We start from the raw sequence: 18,820 nt of genomic DNA on the forward strand, positions 1-18,820 counted from the left end.
CTCTACTCATTCAAACACAAAGCAAAATAACACCTCACCAGCTTTGCAAATTTAATTCCATGACATATCTGAGACCTACAATCGCAGATTTAAATAATATCCTGATTTATATCCCTAGTTCTTTCATTCAAGTGTTCTAATGTGACAAAAAGTCATCAGAACTGAAGTCACACCTAGTGGTCTTACTTAATAATAGTAGTACTGTGACACTTTGACACTTCTGTGACAATAATAGTGAGACACTTTAAATTAATAATAATAATTGCTTACACTTATATAGCGCTTTTCTGAACACTCCACTCAAAGCACTTTACAGGTAATGGGGACTCCCCTCTACCACCACCAGTGTGAAGAATCCACCTGGATAATGCAACAGCAGCCATAGTGCGCCAGAACGCTCACCACACATCAGGTATCAGTGGGGAGGAGAGCAGAGTAATGCCAATTCATAGATGGGGATTATTAGGAGGCCATGATTGGTAAGGGCCAATGGGAAATTTGGCTAGGATGGCGGGGTTACACCCCTACTCTTTTTGAGAAACACCCTGGGATTTTTAATGACCACAGAGAGTCAGGACCTCGGTTTTACGTCTTATCCGAAGGACGGCGCCTGTTTACAGTATAGTGTCCCCATCACTATACTGGGGCAGTAGGACCCACACAGACCACAGGGTAAGTGCCCCCTGCTGGCCCCACTAACACCTCTTCCAGCAGCAACCTTAGTTTTTCTCAGGAGGTCTCCCATCCAGGTCCTGACCAGGCTCACACCTGCTGAGCTACAGAGGGCTGCCAGTTGTGATTTGCAGGGTGATATGGCCATGCTGGCTTTTCTGAAGGATTCTGATCCTTTTATGGGAAGCTGACCATCCCAGATGCTTAACATCTGAGATCTGCCCAACATCAGGATTTATTCAGGAGATATCTTTAAAAGATCTTTTAAGATGTAGTCATTACTTTTTTGTCTCGATCAGAGATTTGAAAAGTCACACACATTCTGTACAGGGCTGATTAAAAGGTGAAACAGCTCGTAGGACAAGACTGATTGTATCTGCATTGTCAGAAAACTAAAAGGACTCTGGTGGTTCGTCACTTTCCAAAACTAAGATGAAATTAAAAAAAAAAAACTTAAAACAAACCAAAACTTGTCAAGATAGTATGTTCTGAACTCATCATTTGCAAAGACATTATTAAGCTTATTCTGGATACGTGGATCAGGCATTCTGTAAATAAAAGAGGAAAAAAAGCATTTGAATTTTCAATCCTTGCCTCCTGTGAAGTGCAGGGAGATGTAGGAACGTGCTCCAAGCCCACTGATTATCCTGCTGGTTTTCAGCCAGTCCTTCTTGCTGGAAAAGCGGTTCAAGGGTCAGAATGAAGTAATTCAGAACACTACCACCATGCGTTTACAGGATGTCCTCATTGCTGACAGGATGCCTTTTAATCAAACACCTATCAGATTATCTCACCAATGAGGCAAAAGCAGAGATTTGATGAGGAGCACAAAAGTTTTGTGAACCTGCGAGATCTCTAACAGTCAGTCCACTTTTTCATGGTACCGTCTTGCCACAAATTCAATATCCCAGCTTCACCTGCTCAAAGATGTTATACGTATTTTGGTCACTAGAGGGAAAACATTGGCGATTATACAGAAATGTAGAGTATTCTACTCAAAAATACTTCAGAATAAACTGTATAGCACATCGTTATTAATTACAGTTGAAGTGCCATAAATGTTTCCTAGCTTTGAATGTGTTGATACAGTAATTAAAAGAATACAAGAAACCAAACTGAAGCATCAAGAAGAAATCACATCTGTATTTTTTCACAAGGTAAGTGAAACGGTGAAAACATATATATTCATCCAAGTCAAAACCATTCCTGCTTTTACTTACGTCTGGATTTTTTCAATTCAATTCTAGAGCAGAACCCATCCCGAAATTAGATATCCAGTTCTCAGAAGAAATCCAACACTAAAAACAGATCATGTTTAGGTTTTTTTTTATTAAAATACCTCGCAAAGCCCCTGCTCCTTGATTTCTGATCCATGCCACTCTTTCAAATAAATGCAGTTTCATTTATGCAGCTGGAGTTTGCAGTTTCAACTTTCAGTGAGGCATTAAAATTGAAGACAACAATCATATCACCTATTTGGCTGTTGTTGATGTTTTTATTTGACAATAGGTCATTACTTTGAGTGATTCTGTTTTTTTCCCTATTCATGTCCCATAGTCAATGCAAAGATTTCCCTCATCCATGCAGAATTTTATTATGGAAATCAGTGACAGATAGGCAGCACAATAGGAAACAAATGAATGCACTTTCTTTTCCCAGAGGACTTGCCCACAGAAAGAAATAAATATGAATTCTGTCTGCTGGACCCATTAAAATGTTTTTAAAAATTATATTATTCAAGAAAAACCTTTTATTGAAAAGCCTGTAGGCAAGTTCTGCCTTGTTTCCTCTGACATGCTTGTTGTGGCAAAATATGATATTAAAATTGTTTCCTGTCTCTTTTATGCACAGTAGTGCTGTGCACCATTACACTGCTTCACATGAACTATTTGGATTCATCTTATGTAACCAAATAGCAGCATTTCCAGTCATCCTCGTTCAGTAACCACAGAAAGTGTGCTATAATTACATGACCTCACTCATTGACGCTTTATATGCATGTCCATTTGGGCAGTTTTGAGACACTCTTGGCACAGAGAGAAAGATTTTTTCTTTTTTATTCCCTTGTTTCATTACATCTCCCCTGCTTTCGTTGACATTTTTTCAAAGTCCACCAAACTGAACCGATAGTGGCATGCGAAGAGTTAACGCCGCACAAATGCTTGAAATTCCAGACATGTAAGATCTTGTGTGAGAACTGTCTTGAAAAGATAACAACGGATCATACTGGACCCCTTCTCAGAGCCCAAGATTAACCAGAAAAAACATCATGTTGGTGCTGTCATCATTTAGGATACCACATTAAAAACATTTTTTCAATATTTTCAGTTCATGAAAGGAAACCAACATTTACAATGAAACTAGCAGCCTGTACTAAAGTTAGTTGCATGAAAATGTATATTCACCATCTGCAACACACATTGAAGTGTATACAAATCAGAGATTTTGTTCTAATTTGACATCAATGACCATAAAAGGCTCAACCATGGGTCATTTTAAACTGGTAGTCCCTATACAAATTTGCATAATACACATCTATTTAAAATGTATTTCCTGATATTTTACAATAATGTTTCCCAGTTCTTTATGCAAACGCATATGGCTGGTCTATATTAAAACAAAGTTTTTTTTAGAAATAAGTACAGTATTTTTAATATGTTGTGTTACTTATATGACAAAATCATGACGTTCCCAAACTTTATGTCTGTCAAATAATAAATAATAAATGTAGTTCTGTAAGGGGTTTTCTGTGGAAACAGGATGGATACCTTTCCTTTTGCGAATAAAATCTACGTTCCCTTCTGAATGATGAAAGCTCTCATGTTCCACCATTAAGCTTCCAGCCTTTTTTTAATCCTTTTCTTTGGAGCAGATAATTTCCTGTTTGTTTCTGAATTATGTTCACACAATGAGCAATATAACTGGGGGTCAGATTGGCTTCGTAGAAAGTGTAGCTCCACTTAACTGGGAGAGATGAACCCACAAGCTTCAGACGACAGACATGAAGTCTGCATTTCACATCCGTTTGGGTAGAATTGACCCATCTTGTGTTTCCCTGCTGTATCTGTGCTTAAACAAATATTTCCCTGAGCTCTTAACAAACCCAAAGGCAAAGTGTCAGCTGGGATGATTGCCGTTGTGCTGAAAGGTCATTTGAATTAGAGGAGCTCCGTCAGGAGTATGGCCACCTTCCCTAAAGAGTACTGTATCTGTTCCCCACTCACAGCTCCAAGAGACAACAATTTTCTAATATTTGGGCATTTTCACACTCCTTTCCTCATCATTGTGACACCACATTGTTCCAGAACCTGCTGATATGGCTTGTACACCCTTAATATGATGAAATAGTCCTACAGTTTATATTTTCCTATCTCGTGTCATGCCTTTCTGCCACTCTACCAGCACAACAGGTAGAACTGCTTCTGAGGAAACCAAGCGCTTTATTTACATTATTGCTTCATGGTTTCCATCCATTACAGTTGAGTGGAGGAGAGCTTTGCAGTGCCTGCTTTGAGAGAGAGTTTCTTCTTTTCCACAGACTGCTTCTTACGAATTCCCTGCCCTGCCAGGAAGTACAATATGGGGTCCAGGCAGCTGTTGGCACTGGCAAGAGGCCTCGTGACCTTGTACGCAATGCTGGCACCTTCAAGGGCACTGCAGCTGATGTCTTTGCCCAGGTATCTGAGGATGTAGTAGAGAGTGCGAGTGAGGTGGAAGGGCAAGAAGCAGACCATGAAAACCACCAGGACGATAATGATCATCCTGATGGACTTCTGTTTAGACTTCGACGAACAGGACCCGCCCGCACTGGGCTCTAGCAGCTTCCTGACCATTAAGCCATAGCAGACCACGACCACCACGAATGGGATGCAGAACAGCATGATGGAGATGAAGGAACTATAAACCAGGAAGTCTTCAAACAGTTCGCTGCTGGTGGTGTCGTAGCACATGTTCACCTCCCCCACCTCTGTGGTGCGAGAGAAATACAAGATGGGGGACTGAAAGGTTATCACGGCGATCCAGACGCCTACGGACATCAAGCGGGTCCTGTGCTTGCTCACCCACTGCAGGGACTGCATGGGGTAGCAGATGCCCAGGAAGCGGTGAATACTGATGCAGGACAGGAAGAGGATGCTGCCGTACAGGTTGGTGTAGAAGAGAAAGCGAACGATTTTACAGAAGGGCTCGGTGAACGGCCAGTCATTTTCACCTGCATAGTAATATATGAGGAAGGGCAGAGTGAAGATGTACAAGGTGTCGGACACAATCAGGTTGAACATATAAATAGTGCTGGGCTTCCAGCGCTTTGTCCTGAAGACAATAACATACATGGCGATGCAGTTGAGCGCCATTCCAATGAGGAAGACCAGCCCGTAGCTGACTGGAAGAAGAAGGTACTTAAAGCTTTCATCGAAAGAACATCGGTAGGGGCTGCTCTGGTTTGACTCACTTTTGTTGAGGGTGGCCATCATTCATCAACAGGGACTGCTCAGGAGCTGCCATGGGAAAAAAGAACAGAAAAGGGCAACATTAAAAAAATGAGAGCAGACGCAGGCACCCCAGATCTCCGTCCATCTTTTTATCGACCCAGCAAATCCCTCATGAAGATTTCTATGATTCTCATACCTTTTCTATGGAAACTGCAGAGTCATTTAAATTTGCGATGGCGCGCACATATACTGTATGTACTTCAATTTCTAATAGTAAAGATTAGAGGAATCCCATGCAAACTCAGTTTTCTGTTTTGAAAATCGGCGAGGGAAGCTGGTCGATTTAGAGCTGCCTCGTTTTGTGGTTCCAGAGGCTTCACAACAGTTTCAGTCTGCTGCCCAATGTTAGCACAACGTCATGAATTATTAATGCAGTGGTGTGGAGGATCCATTAGGGCTTGACCTGGATGGGTTCGTATCCTGTTTGAGGCTCTGCTGCTGAGCTCTTGAGCAAGAGATTTCGGGATTTCAAACAGAATTCGGATTGCTCCAGCTGTATAAATAGTTACAGATGTCAATCTCTTTGGAGAACACTGTCAGCCAAATGAAATAATAATTTATTATAAAGGGCAATGTAAATAACGTGAAACAACTCACTGCTCATTCAAAGCCCTCAGTAAAGACTCCGGGCTGATTATGTTATAAAAGGCACTGGGGTTGGAACAGTGTTGCAACAAAGAAAACGCTTGCTTGTGAACTGCAAATATAATGACTGAAAGAGTTGTTAGATGCTAGTTAGGTAAAGAATTTACTTTCTGCTTTATAGGGAACAGAGTGTGGTCTTGAAAGCGTATAAAATGGTAATAATTTTTTATAATATTCTGCTGACAGCTATGTCTTTTACTACCTATAGTGGTTATTATCAAAACATAAGGCACTTTTAAGGTTGTTTTGACACGCTTGAGGTTATGTGTTATCTGTTCTTACAAACTGTAGACAGTTTACACAACAGTATAATTTTCTACCACTTTTGAGAAGTATTGGGCTTGTTTCGGCTGCTTATATGTCTGTTCTGCAATCTAAGGTACAGATAAAAACTGAAAGCTTAACGTTCTTAAATTATTCTTTACTCCACATTTCTAAAGGGAATATCTGTATCAATCTCTCTATTGGAATCAATCCTTCAATCCATCAACCCAGTAAATCATCAACCAATCAATATTTTATTTTCTATTAAAAGCTTACAGCAGTTTACCTTTTGCTTTTGTTTTAAAATATTTGGGTATTCACTAAAAAGTTAATATAAAAAGAAATACAACTTCCATTACACCATATAAAAAGTGTCAACTGAATTAAAGTCAGCTGCTGGGTTAACAACATATATTCTTAATCACGTCAAACATTAAGTTTTTCTCTTGAGGTGCAATACGAGTGATACACACCAGCAGAAAGCTGAGTAAAACAATTGTACAAACATACGTATCAGATGCAGTATGTTAAGAATGTCTTACATGAATCAACTTGAAAAATAAGCTTAAATATTCATTCAAGGCCAGGGCTTGTGTGATCACTGTGTAATCCCTTCAATAGTAGTTTGAAATATATTGACCCATTATGTTTCATAGATAGAAAACTTAAAAAACCTACATTTGTGATGTCGCTCTGCCCCTTTCTCAAACAAATATTAACGTTGTTTTATATAATTTCATTTACTTACAGTTTAATGTCTCGTTAAGGATGTCAAACCCCTGCTACTAGATGCATGGTCTGTTTCCTCTTGCTCACTACATACAAAATGATTAGCACCTTCACGTGGGAGTTAAAGCACATCTTTGCAAGTCAGAACTCGTGAATCTGTGGCATAACCAGCATGTCAGAGTGCATTGTTTGCACAGTATAATGTCAAGTCAAACAGAGCGGGTGCAGAAAGCCGGCTGTCAAACAGGAGGGAAAGATATCAAAGTTTGGATATACTGTAACCAGCTTTTTACCGTTTTGTTTTCTTGGTATCATCAGTTTATACTGTCGGTGCTCCGTAAAAAATATATATTTTCAGGAAGAAGGACCACATTCTTCGTGAAAAAAATTGGAACCAATCACAACTTGTTTTTACATACAAAGATAATGGAGGGAATGTCAGTTATAGTAACAAAAGTGAAAATGAAGCCTGAATAATAATTACACGCATAGTGTGCAATGTCACTGCAACAAATCAGTAAAAAATAGCATCTTCCTTTCCAAAGTATATATATTTAATTGATACAACCTGTGTGCACTTAAATAATTTGTTACACTGTCGGGCTTCTATTATTTTCAGATTATCAATACAGTTCATTCCCATTCCCAGAAATAAAAGTCATTTTCAATAACACTGAAAACTGAAATTAAGCCATGTCGGTGTTGGCACTGTACGGGCTGCTGCCTGTGAACAAAACGCTTATCAAAAGAAAGGGATGAGATAAGACGTCCCTTATGTCAGAAGCAATATGGCAAACTTTAAAATGGTAGGAGAAAGTCTGGACACACAAGAATTGGCGGGTGGCTACTTTCAGTAACACAGTAGAGGGGAGCAGCGAGAAACCCATTAGGCACAGCGATCGTTTATATCCCCACTAAATATATGTTTTAATAGTAAACATTTCACACAGGAGATGCCAGACGGGATAGCCTTGATGCGTGTGCAGGTGTCCAGGAATCACTGTGGGAATGCCAAAGGAAACATCCAGGAGAGACACCCCTGTTGGCACCCTCCTCTTCGACTTCCTCACCACGCTTCGGGCACAGGGCAGAATGCAAAATGTGAAAAGTGACACTTCCCAGTCCTTCAGAGCCGCAGAAAACAACAAAGTCAACATTCGAAAACCTTTCAAAATAATAAGCTAACAAGTCGATGGAATAATTCTCATTTTTGTTTCTGTGGGGAGATGGAAAAAAAAACAGGCATTTCTGATCAGTGGCTTATCAAAATTAATTGGAGCATTAATAATTACTTACTATGCAGATAAGTTAACATTGAATAGAAAACCTCAAGTCAATGTCTTTCTTTGTTCAACAAGCAACTCAAAGGAACATAGACTCTACATTTACATTGCTCTAGAGAGCCTTATGATGATATTGTTGGCACTGGAACCGTTAATTCGTACCCAAGTATGTTAATGTCCAAAAATGCACAGAAAAAAACTAAGGTCAAAGCCATGACGAGAATTGTACTTACAGATGTAAATGTACTCAGATCCCTTAGAGGCATAATTCAGGTACTGACAACAAATTTGGAGTATATGTTATGAAACACACAACGTAAAAATGTTAGTCAAAAGGTATCCTCCAAGGTATACACTACGCGTTTAGCTATAATTTACTTTCATTCGGGTTACTAGAGTGTCGCCTAGTGGGAAAAGTGCATAATGCCTTTCTTTTAAAAATTAGATTTTTTAAATCCTACGGTGCAGACCGGAAACTAGATTGCGATATTTAAAGAGCATTTTTATTGTTTTCATTTTTCTTTCTCAGTTGAATGTTTGAGTCTCACGGGGCTAGTAGATAAAGACTAGTTTCATTTTTCTCAGTTGATTAGTACAGTCATAGCAACCATCCACAGATGTGCTCTTGACCCCTTTTTAACGGATAATTGAATTATCCGTAATTATTTAAAACGAGTACACTTTTGTTGGCATGAATTTGTTCTTCGCAGTTGTTGAAATAATAAAAGGGTCAATCCAAGACATCACTGAGGTTTGAAATTCTCCAAAAACTACTTTCTTTTTGGACTATTGCGTGGAATCTGAATAAAATCCCGTTACATTTCAGTTAGAAAACACGTTGTGTTCTTTTGAGCCGCAAGCGTTCTTACAGATTACACCGATGAAGCAGAAAATGCATCTAATGTTATCCCAACATCATTCATCGTTTGGCGTTCCTTTACATCTGAGCTGACAGCTTTTGACACCTGAAGTAAATAGAACTACTGCAACAAATGCCTTATTTTTTCTCCCCCTCATGTTGACTTCATTTAAAGCTCTCAGAATAAGACGTTGCTATACTGGAACAGAATCCAAAATCTGTCAATTGAATTTTAATAGAAGTAATTGGTTTAAGAACCGAACTGGCGATATGAGTCGTGTGGAGAATATATTTGTCATTGGAAAAAAGATTGCACATTTGTGTCGATCACCATTTAAACATCATTGTATACCTCCTCATCACAGAGAAAACTCCAGCTCACCGATGCTAACCATTGACTATCCTCCATAGCAGTCAGCATCCAACTAGAGGCATCTTCTAGACGAGGCAGGGAATTGTTAATAACATCAAATTGTAAAAAAGATACACCACAAAAAAGTCAGTCATCTTCATTACTACTGGGAGAGGTAGTTAAGTGATTATTTGAATGAGAAATTCCACATCAGTGATTTTTGAATCACTACAGCTATTGTTTATAGATTTCTACATTAATAATTACGTGACATAACGCTTTCATAAAATGATCAGACCTGTAAATTGTTTTTTTTTTCAATTAAAGGGTTAGTTATGACATTTCTTAAACCCTTGAAGGACATCAAGGATGCTGAATCCCTTTCTCTGGGTTTGACTGCCTCTCTGTTGCCTAGCCCTCTCCAATCAATGTGATGTGCATCGTCTGCTTTTCCTTGTTGCTGAGCAGGTCTGGAGACGCAATCCTGCAGGGAATAGAAATGTTTGACACCCGTTTAAAGGAGTCAATAAATCTGGATTACCGCAGCGCGGCGCTATTCTCTCGGTTTCTGAGAAACGGGTCCACATTCTTCCGTGCATCAACCGATTTATGTTTTTTTTTTAAATAAAGAATGACATATTTACTTTGCTTGATTCGTGCAAAGCCTCGAAGTCTTGATACCCTGAAAAGGGCGTTATCCATTATTATGAAATCATATTTACCGCTTTGGTAAATTTTTACATAACTTTATTAGACATATCTTCATCCATATAAATCTACATTAATATGAATAATACTGAGAAAAAAACAGCAGTTGGCGTTTTGATTGTGATACCCTGATTCTCCGACGACCTGTGATGATTAAAAAGCGGTATTAATGTATTATATATATCAAAATAATGCCCCATTAATTTAAAACTTTATTCCCTCTCGGTAAATAACCTAAAGAAAATAAAACCGTTGCTTAAAATATCACCCATTACTCACAATACAATACACTTTGTTAAATATTAGCATTTATGCTAGGATATTTGCAACAAATGATTTCGATACTCTTCCTAGTGCATTTACAGTACATCATTATAATATACGGTACATACTTTTATACTTTTACGTACTTATCGTGCACAGAAAGAAATTAATGTGTTCTTGTGAATAAGCTAACCACATTTCTACTCCAAACCTTGCCTTTTAGGTAACAAGTCATATTCGCAATATATTTGGGTCTATATGTATATTTGTTTCCCAGTTCTCTGTAACATATCCTTTATTTAGTTGCTCTCTTCTGATGTTTTATACCGAAGTTTATTGTTCTACCGGTTGTACATGGTGTGCCTTTTTCCCCCCCTCATCATCAGACATGATGTTATGTAAATAAAAATCCCTGGGAAAAAAAAACCGGTTCAATAACAACAACAACAACAACAAAAAAAAAAACCCCTCTTTTTTTAAAAAATGAAAAACAGCACACACTCTCCCTCTCCCTCGGATAACCTCAGCATGTCGCCATTGAGCCTGTTTTGGACCGGAAACCTGGCGCTGCATTTCCATTGCATTTCGGCTATTATTTTCCTGCATCGAGCCTCTGCGCTCTGCAGTGCTCAGCCTGTGTGAGTGGAGGTGGTTATCATGGCCGCCTGAGCGAATCCCGATCCGTCTGTACTCTCTTCTCCGTCTCACTCTCCTCTCTCTCCTCGGCTCCGGGGTCCTACATCTTTCTTTTACACCTTTTCTCGGGCTTAAACTCACTTCGCTAAGGATTTATCATTCATGTCAGAGCTCAAATATGCAGCCTCCTCCGAGAAAGGTAAGTTTTTTCTTCTTCTTTTCTTTGCTTTTCGGTAGTCGAAAATGATGCCCCCCCCCCTCCCCAGGAAAAAAAAAACTCAGTAAGGCAGACTCTTATTTTGTCTCCGGGAGTATTTTGAACGTGCCAGTTCATAATGAGCAGTCGGGGACGTAGCTGGCAATGTGGTGTATAATATATAACGTTTTCGCCCATGCAGGAATGCATTTTTCACTTACGATTTCGGGTTTTTGCCCAGTGCGGAGCAAAGGGTAATAAGATTGTAGCGGAACTTAACGGTGAACTTAAAATGTTCGTAAGGGGTATTTACTGAGCACACAGCAATGAACGATGTTTTGTTTCGGGTTTTGCTAGCTGTTTGGCACCAGTGATTTCAACTTTCTTCTGACCGATTTAACTTATTTAGTAAATACCGACTTTATAGGCTGCGGAGTCACAGTATTTTTTTATTTGATCTGGACGGTGATAAACATATTTTTTAAAAGCCTACGTATTTTTTTAACTGTTACAGAATTACATCGAACATCTAACCGAGAACAGAAAAAAATGTGTACACAGAGAAAAAATGTGTACATAGTGACATTTATTTAAACACGGTGATAAAAAAAATATGTAGCCTAACATTTTTCTATTTAGCTACACAGAATATCAGGGGACAGAAGAATGTCAACACAAAGATATGGGCATCTGCTTAATATTATTGCAGAATAATGAAAGAATACTGTATGTCACACCCTCAGCAATACTGTACGGACTCGCTAAATTGTTGCAAACCGGTAAGAGTCTAGGTAAAACGAATTGGCGGTATCATCTTGATCACATATTTGGAAATAATATCCTTTAGGCATCAATCAATTAAGCGCCCTGGACTAAGTAAAAATGCGTTCTGATGTTTGAGCTAAAAGGACAGTTTGGGATTGTGTTCTGTTTATGTACATTAAAGTATAAATATATCCCTTACTGTCGAAATTGTATTTACAGGTGTACGTAATCTGAACTGGGCTATACACGCACTTTCTAGAAGAGTTATTAGTAGACATACAGTATCAGTAAACCGCTGCAGTTGTAACAGTATTTACCGCTGGCATGAGTGACATTTTAACCCGCGTCATGTATTTTCTTCAAGGTTATATATTGGTGATATTAGCACCTGAAAAATAACGTGCTGAAGTGGCAGTGGGTGGGTATTGGATTCTGGGTTTAATCAAACCACTCGAGACGTGACTTGTAAGATCCTGTCAGTCTTGGGGTGTGTGACCGATTGAGGGTAATTAGAATGCAGTAGAGATTAGCTTATTTATTTTGGGGGTATATCGGTTTCACATGAATTGCAATTTTTTGTTAAAATACTCAGATATAGTGATCTAAATATTTGAAATGGACGCTCCATAATATTTGGCTTGGATCCATGGATTTTTCTTTGCAGTCTAAAGGTGGTTTCTTGTGCTGGGTGATGGTATCCCATTACAGATGTTGGCAAAGTTATCCAAACAGATTGTAAGCCACTTATGGTTCTCAGCGACTGCCCTGAATGTGATGTTTGCTGTACTTACTGTAAGTCATAAAACTTGTAATTTCTTTGTACTGGCTGTTCTCTGAGCGTAGCTAAGGGGTGTTTGGATAAGACATGATAAGCTGTCTTCAGAGATGTTTATGGCATTCGTAGACCAGCAGCTGTGTATCTTTCCATCAGTCAGTGGCTTCTGTTATTTGACATATTTTACATTGTTAAAGAGCCTCTTCTAAATCGCCCCCAACACAGAGGATAGCGGGACAGACAGCTCCTTCACGGTAAATCTCAAGACGCCACCGAAACCAATTAACTTCCTCAGAGTTGGCCTCTGTTAATTGTAATTATTTTGTTCTGTTATTCTTGTGAGTGTATCAGGAGTCAGCAGCGCGGGCGCGCTCTGTGAGATTGGAGTTGCCCTCCTGGGCTAAGCCAGCTGTTGATTGAATTTCGCCAGCCAGTGCCCCTGCCCTCTGGGGCTGCCGCAGCCTCTCGGAAATCTGGGCTCGTGGGCGAGGAAGTTGCTAGCTGTCCCGTCTGTCCTCGCTCTTTGTTAAAGAAGCCGCCTCAGGGTGTACAGTAGCCGGTCTTGCGTCCACTAGCTGCTGTGTGCTCTCCTGCAAGGGCACTGGTGTTGGGTGAGGGAAAAGAACAGTGGGGTATTTGCAGTGCAGAACTATTGCATATCGTTACAGCTGAAAGTGTATCATGTAATGGGGGGAAAAAACAATAATCTAATCAGGGGAGTTATCTGAATCTGCCGTTCTCTGCTGAAGTGCAAGATGCAGAGTACAGACTGTTCTTGAGAAGGCATGAGTGCCAAATCAAAATCAAAAAGCGGACAGGTTATCTAATATGTTGTCTTGCAAGCATTGTACAGTATGTCTGGTATTTTATACCAGTGGCCCAAGAAATAGGGTCATAACTGGTGTCACAGCAGGGAAATAACCAGGCTCTTAAAACAAAAATGAATGAACCTCTGGTAAAAAAAAAATTATTAGTTTATTCTGTGTCTCCAAATCATTTTAATTTGTATTTTGACACAGTCCACAGTACCCTGCCAGCATGCAATCACAGCTGGCTATTAAGTGGTGGCTGCCCCAGGCGGGGGAACTAGGCAGAGATATGGAAAAATGCTTCTGATTTAGTCCAGATCTAGAGCTTTATTGCTCCCTTTTAGAACCTAATTTTTCACCCTGTTTCATTGTTCTTTGCTTGACATTCTTTTCTTTGTGTTTAGCTCCCTCCCTTGGAACTGCGCTGGGGCATTAAAAAGCTAACCGTTGAACAAACAGTGGAGGCAAACTTTTAAAACTGCGCTGTTGGTTATGACAAACGGTGGCCCACTGTCATACACATACGCTATATCCATATTAAATGCATACTCCGTATATGCACACAATACAATGGCAGCTTAAAGGAACGTTTAACATTTATCTTCTTCCCGACTTAAAATTAAGATATTTGGCACTCTATATTTATGTCATTAAATTCAAATATGTAATACTGTAGTTCTCTAATTACAGAGGCTGAAAAGGATTTTCATTAGCACTAAGGATACACACTTACTGTAAATGTCAGCATTGTGAATTGGAGTATTTTATGCTGAAACAAAAGGGCGTGCAAACATTTTTTTCTGGAAAAAGCAGGAACGCCATCTGATGCCAGACACTATTGTAAAATTGTCTTTTCACTGTAATTAACGTTCTGTAGTTGTAAATGTGCTTTTTGCAGATTGTCAGGAGGCGGATAATTGGGGGGAGTTAAACACGTGGCTGATCTTTATTTTTGGGTTTGTAGGTAAAAGTCACCCAAGAACTGAAGAACATTCACGCTGAACAGATGACGAGGCTCCAGGTGAAGCACCAGGCAGAATGTGATCTACTGGAAGACATGAGGTAAACGCACTACTGTATATCATTAAAGAACCCCCCCCCCCCCCAAAAAAAAATAAAAAAGAGGGGAAAGATCCTGATTTATTGGAAGAACATTCAGATTACAAAACTCGGGGATGTGACGAAGGAATTTCCTCTTGGATATCCTGCTCTGGGCCTTATGAGGTCTGACACAGCTGGAAGCCATAACTGGAACTAATGCCGTGCAAATATTTTCCTTTTTTTCCCCCCCTAATGAAAGTGTGAGGCATGTAATAGAAAGATACTTGACATACCAGCTAGGATCTCATTTTACTCTGTAGTATGTTGCAACGCTGTGGAGGCAGCCCGCACAATTTGGTGATTCTCGTCAAAAGGATGTCGGATTACACAATAGCCTTGATGTTAAGTGAGGTCGGAATTCTGTTTTATGTGAGATACGGAATATGCTTTATCGTTGGAAAGCAGTGGGACAGCTGGTGGTGGTAAGCCGTCACCAAGCAGGCCTGTGACAGTGAACGTTTCACACTTTTTCTCGTGCACATTTCTTTTTGATCGATGGGAGAATCGATTATATATTGAAGGGGCCTTTTTTTTTTTGTCCAGCAGCCTGAATCGCACTTCTGTTCAATATTAACCCTTCAGTAGGAAGGCTATAGGGTTTGAAGAGCTGGAGGCTGGGCATCAGTTCCATTACGTGTGAATGGTGCCAAGCTTGGTGTGAGAGTTCTGATATACTGTAGCTAAAGCCCGGCTTTAAGGTATTTTCCTGAGTGTGAGGAATATCACACTGTGCAAGTGTCAGAAGCACTGTGGTGGGAAAGAGATGAGTGATGCATTTTCTTCCATATATATTTGAACACCAGTTAAATGAACGCATTACATTTGTGATAATGGTTTGGGGTTCTTTGCACAGCTAGCAGGAGCTACAGAAACCGACTGGATTGTTTTCAACTATGCATTGTTTTGTTTTTTTAATTCCTTGCAGCAATTTCAATCCCCCTGTAACCTTTTTCTTTTTTGTGTTCATCGCTCGAAGGAAAATAAAAATGCCGGTGTTCTGCCCATAAAGTGTAGGAGCGCGATCCGTTTGTAGGGATCACGGAGTGTTTTGACTGGAGGAGATGGCCGATTTTGGGATGTGTCCTAGAGACATGAATACAGCTAAACAAGCTGCCGAGAGACCAGATTGCAAAGTCAGAGTGCTGTTCTGTAAATTGCTTAGCAACACCATCTATAGGATTCCCTAAAGACAACCGACTCCATAAATGCTGTCTGATTTTTTTTAAATCCGGGGAGTACCAGGGAGACTTTGTCCTCCACAGAGAGGATAAATCCAGACCTGAAAGTTTTTTTTATTCTTGTTTGTCAAGGAGTAATTGTAATTCCTGATACTCCCCTGTCTCTTGTTGAAGAACTGTATTTAGGCACTTTGCTGAAATGCAGATAATTTCCAAGAGCTTGTAATAGACTTATTTAAATGTGATAACCCTGTTATTTTGGAAATAACATCCTATGTTATGCATTTTATTTGTCTGTAGGAAGTATGAAGTATTCACCTTTCAGCAGGAATTGCCCTAGGCTAGCAAATAAAATATGATTGCCATTGTCTTTGCTGCAAGAAACATAATTTAAAAGGTGCCGTCACAGAAAATACTTGAAAATAAAAGTGAGAATGGTAATGTGAAGACATTTTTAATGTGGGGCAATTAGGAGGGAGTTTAATATTAACAGGGATCCATTGTGTGATCCCTTTAATATTTAGTTGCTATATTCAGTCCAAAATGGAAATTGAGGTATTCTGAAATGTAAAAAGAAAATATTGTTTGCATATTTTAATACGCACATGAATTTATCTGCGAAATATTCCTTTATTATTAATAATGGGCTCCATATCATCATGGAGACTTAACCCCTTAAGACGGATTCTTTTCCCAACACGGATATTTTACACTTGAATCTCCAAAGCAGCTCTGTACACATTTACCTAATTAATCCTCAGCCTGCATTAAACCATGAGGGTCTGTGAGAGGTCACTTTCAGATCAGCGCCCTGGCCAGTCAATCAGAGCCGTGCCTTGTCTTTTGTGCTCTTTGGTGGGGTGTCTTTTTAGCAGAAGATAATGCAGTGTCACTGCAGCTACAGCAGACCCTGCAATTGCGCAGTGAAAGCAGCTACAGTAGGTGTGTTAAAGGCACAGTCAGTGGCTGTTTCAGCTGAAGACTGGAAACAGAATGAAAACAGCAGCTAATGGTTTGTCTAAGTGATGTCTCGCCCTTTAAGGCTGGAAAGATAAGAAAGGAAGAAGCGATGCAATGGACTTGAGAATATAGAAGATTTGTGGCAACGGATGAGATAAAAACATAATCCTGCAGATCTTCCTTCAGCAAGTCACAGGTGTGTACCAGTAAAAGCTTGCTTTTGGTTAGCTTGAAGAGTGCCCGGAAATATTCAAAAAGCACATTTCTGCCCTTCAGAAAAATGTGAATGCCCTGATATCAGAAGTCGTAGCACAGGAAATAAAAAAATATGACCTTCTTGATTTGTTCAATAGGGATTTTTCTCAAAATACAGGCATTCTGAAAGAATTCCATAGTTTACATGACTTCTAGGATTCTTGTTTAAAGACCAACGTTTTGAAGGAGCTAGATGCATCACATTTTCATTCTGCATTGATCCTGAGGACAAGGGATATCAGGCTGATATGGCCTAAGATAGTTCTGACCAATCCTGATCAGACTCATCGCAGTCATAATCTGTATTATTGTCTTAACCATATTCAGAATAATACTAGAAATATTTACAATATGATTGGGAACTGGTGGTATGCCATACAGTATATTGTACAGTATTAGTTATATACAGACAGTATAAAGTATTGGTTAGGTTGTACCGCTATTTAGCGGTGGGGACTAGGGTGATCTTTCTGTTTTTATAGTGCTGTGCCCCCAGTGCAGGGACTTTGGCATTGTAATAGCTGTTACAAAGTGGATGATACCTGCCCCCTCTCCTCTCAGGGTGAAGGTAGCTAAAAATACTGAAAGGCAAAATTGTTCAAATATACACTAAAGTTACAGGATGTCCTGCTCTGTGTTTAGGAGTTAAGAGGAGGAACATGCTTTATGCCATGCTGGTTTACCCTGGACTTCTTCTGCCACATATGTCATTGTTTTGAGACCATTGAAATACAGGGGGGTCAGTCAATTTGACAACCCCATGGAACATTTCTCTTTTATATTCCCAGGTAAAATAAATTATTTTAAAAGAGCAATGCCCAAAAATGTTATTCTCATTTTTTTTTAATTTGGTTGTGATTACAATGCCTCTGGTGTCCAATTACTGCTCTGCCTTATACAGTTCTGTCCTTCAGGGTATTCTCTGTGAAAGTTGATCTTGTAGCAAGTCAAGTTTATTTTCATTCCTCTATGGAAATCTCTGCAGTGGGGATGTAAACATCCTCTGACTTCTTTCCTTGAAGGAGACAAGATACAGGGCAGTTTCCTCTATACGAACTTCACACTGGAACAGCTGAAATCTCTTAAAACAAGAAGTGGGAAAACAAAAGGATGGTTTTCCCTTTTTTTGCTGATTCTTTTGATACAGGACACCCGCTATGTTTATGAAGTAACATGATAATGGCATATGGTGTCACATAGCGTTCCCCAGTGCGGGGAAAAAAAGAACTTTAAGGTCAGAAATCATTAAAATAATTTACCATGGTCACTTTCATCATTATGCCTGTCAAATTCTGAAAGTTCTTTATTATTATTTGCTGTGCACGTCTCTGGAGCGAGCTCCTTCGGTTCACAGATGTTTCCTGGGAATGAGTTTGAGCTCTTCGGCTCACCTGGAAGCTTTCACTAGGCACATGCGTGATGTAATCTCTTTGGAACTTGTGAGGTGGGATGTTCTAATTTAATCACTTGAATGCTATTAATAGTGGACACACCTGCATCTGGGTGTTCAGCTCTGTAAATCACACTACGTCTCCCCTCCCAGACACCTTCTGTTTAATATTTACAGGTCCATTACACATTAAAATTCAGCCTTTGAAGCGTATTTAATCTAGCTATGAGTAGCGTGCTTTAGATAGTATTAGTATCTTTCTGGAAAGGTGAAAGTGTTTTGAACACCAGTGTGTTTTGAGAGCAAACATTCAATCGGCCAATCACAGATCAAGGAATGAGAACCTATCTGAATTCCTGTATGGAAATTTACTCCACGGGATGTTTTCCCTATGATTAGCGCGTTCTTGCTTTTGTGCCTCCCAAGGACACGTTTTCGCTCAGCTCGGTTGAAACTTGCCGTGGTATTCCCGTTTAAATGAGTTTGTTT

General features: G+C 39.6%; 2 protein-coding genes across 6 annotated transcripts in view; one reads left to right on the plus strand and one right to left on the minus strand.

Moving 5' to 3' along the window:
* Positions 1 to 1,981: 1,981 nt before the first annotated feature.
* LOC102683577 (P2Y purinoceptor 2) lies at positions 1,982 to 11,146 on the minus strand. Of its 4 annotated transcripts, XM_069190077.1 has the most exons (3): positions 11,044 to 11,146; positions 9,325 to 9,778; positions 1,982 to 5,168 (listed from the first exon to the last, which is right to left on the minus strand). In XM_069190077.1, the coding sequence occupies exon 3, from the start codon at positions 5,142 to 5,144 to the stop codon at positions 4,146 to 4,148; it is 999 nt and encodes a 332-aa protein (XP_069046178.1). In that variant the 5' UTR covers positions 5,145 to 5,168; positions 9,325 to 9,778; positions 11,044 to 11,146; the 3' UTR covers positions 1,982 to 4,145. The 4 variants fall into 4 exon arrangements, with proteins under 4 accessions (XP_069046178.1, XP_069046177.1, XP_015196966.1 ...); XM_069190076.1 differs by lacking the exon at positions 11,044 to 11,146 and having other exon boundaries at positions 9,335 to 9,464; XM_015341480.2 differs by lacking the exon at positions 11,044 to 11,146 and having other exon boundaries at positions 9,295 to 9,464.
* Positions 10,893 to 18,820, plus strand: part of LOC102691268 (F-BAR and double SH3 domains protein 2) — an 83,102-nt gene continuing 75,174 nt past the window's right edge. Inside the window, exons 1-2 of one of the 2 annotated variants that reach the window (XM_015341477.2) lie at positions 10,893 to 11,101; positions 14,412 to 14,509. In XM_015341477.2, the coding sequence (XP_015196963.2) occupies positions 11,081 to 11,101; positions 14,412 to 14,509 (119 nt within the window). In that variant the 5' untranslated portion in view covers positions 10,893 to 11,080. The remainder of the gene's footprint in view (positions 11,102 to 14,411; positions 14,510 to 18,820) is intronic. The other variant, XM_015341478.2, reaches the window with a different exon arrangement.

This window comes from Lepisosteus oculatus, chromosome 5, assembly GCF_040954835.1.
Source record: "Lepisosteus oculatus isolate fLepOcu1 chromosome 5, fLepOcu1.hap2, whole genome shotgun sequence".
Taxonomy (NCBI): domain Eukaryota; kingdom Metazoa; phylum Chordata; class Actinopteri; order Semionotiformes; family Lepisosteidae; genus Lepisosteus; species Lepisosteus oculatus.

Excerpts from the sequence above, each read along its gene's own strand:
- LOC102683577 (XM_069190077.1), bottom strand. The coding sequence starts at position 5,144 with ATGATGGCCACCCTCAACAAAAGTGAGTCAAACCAGAGCAGCCCCTAC.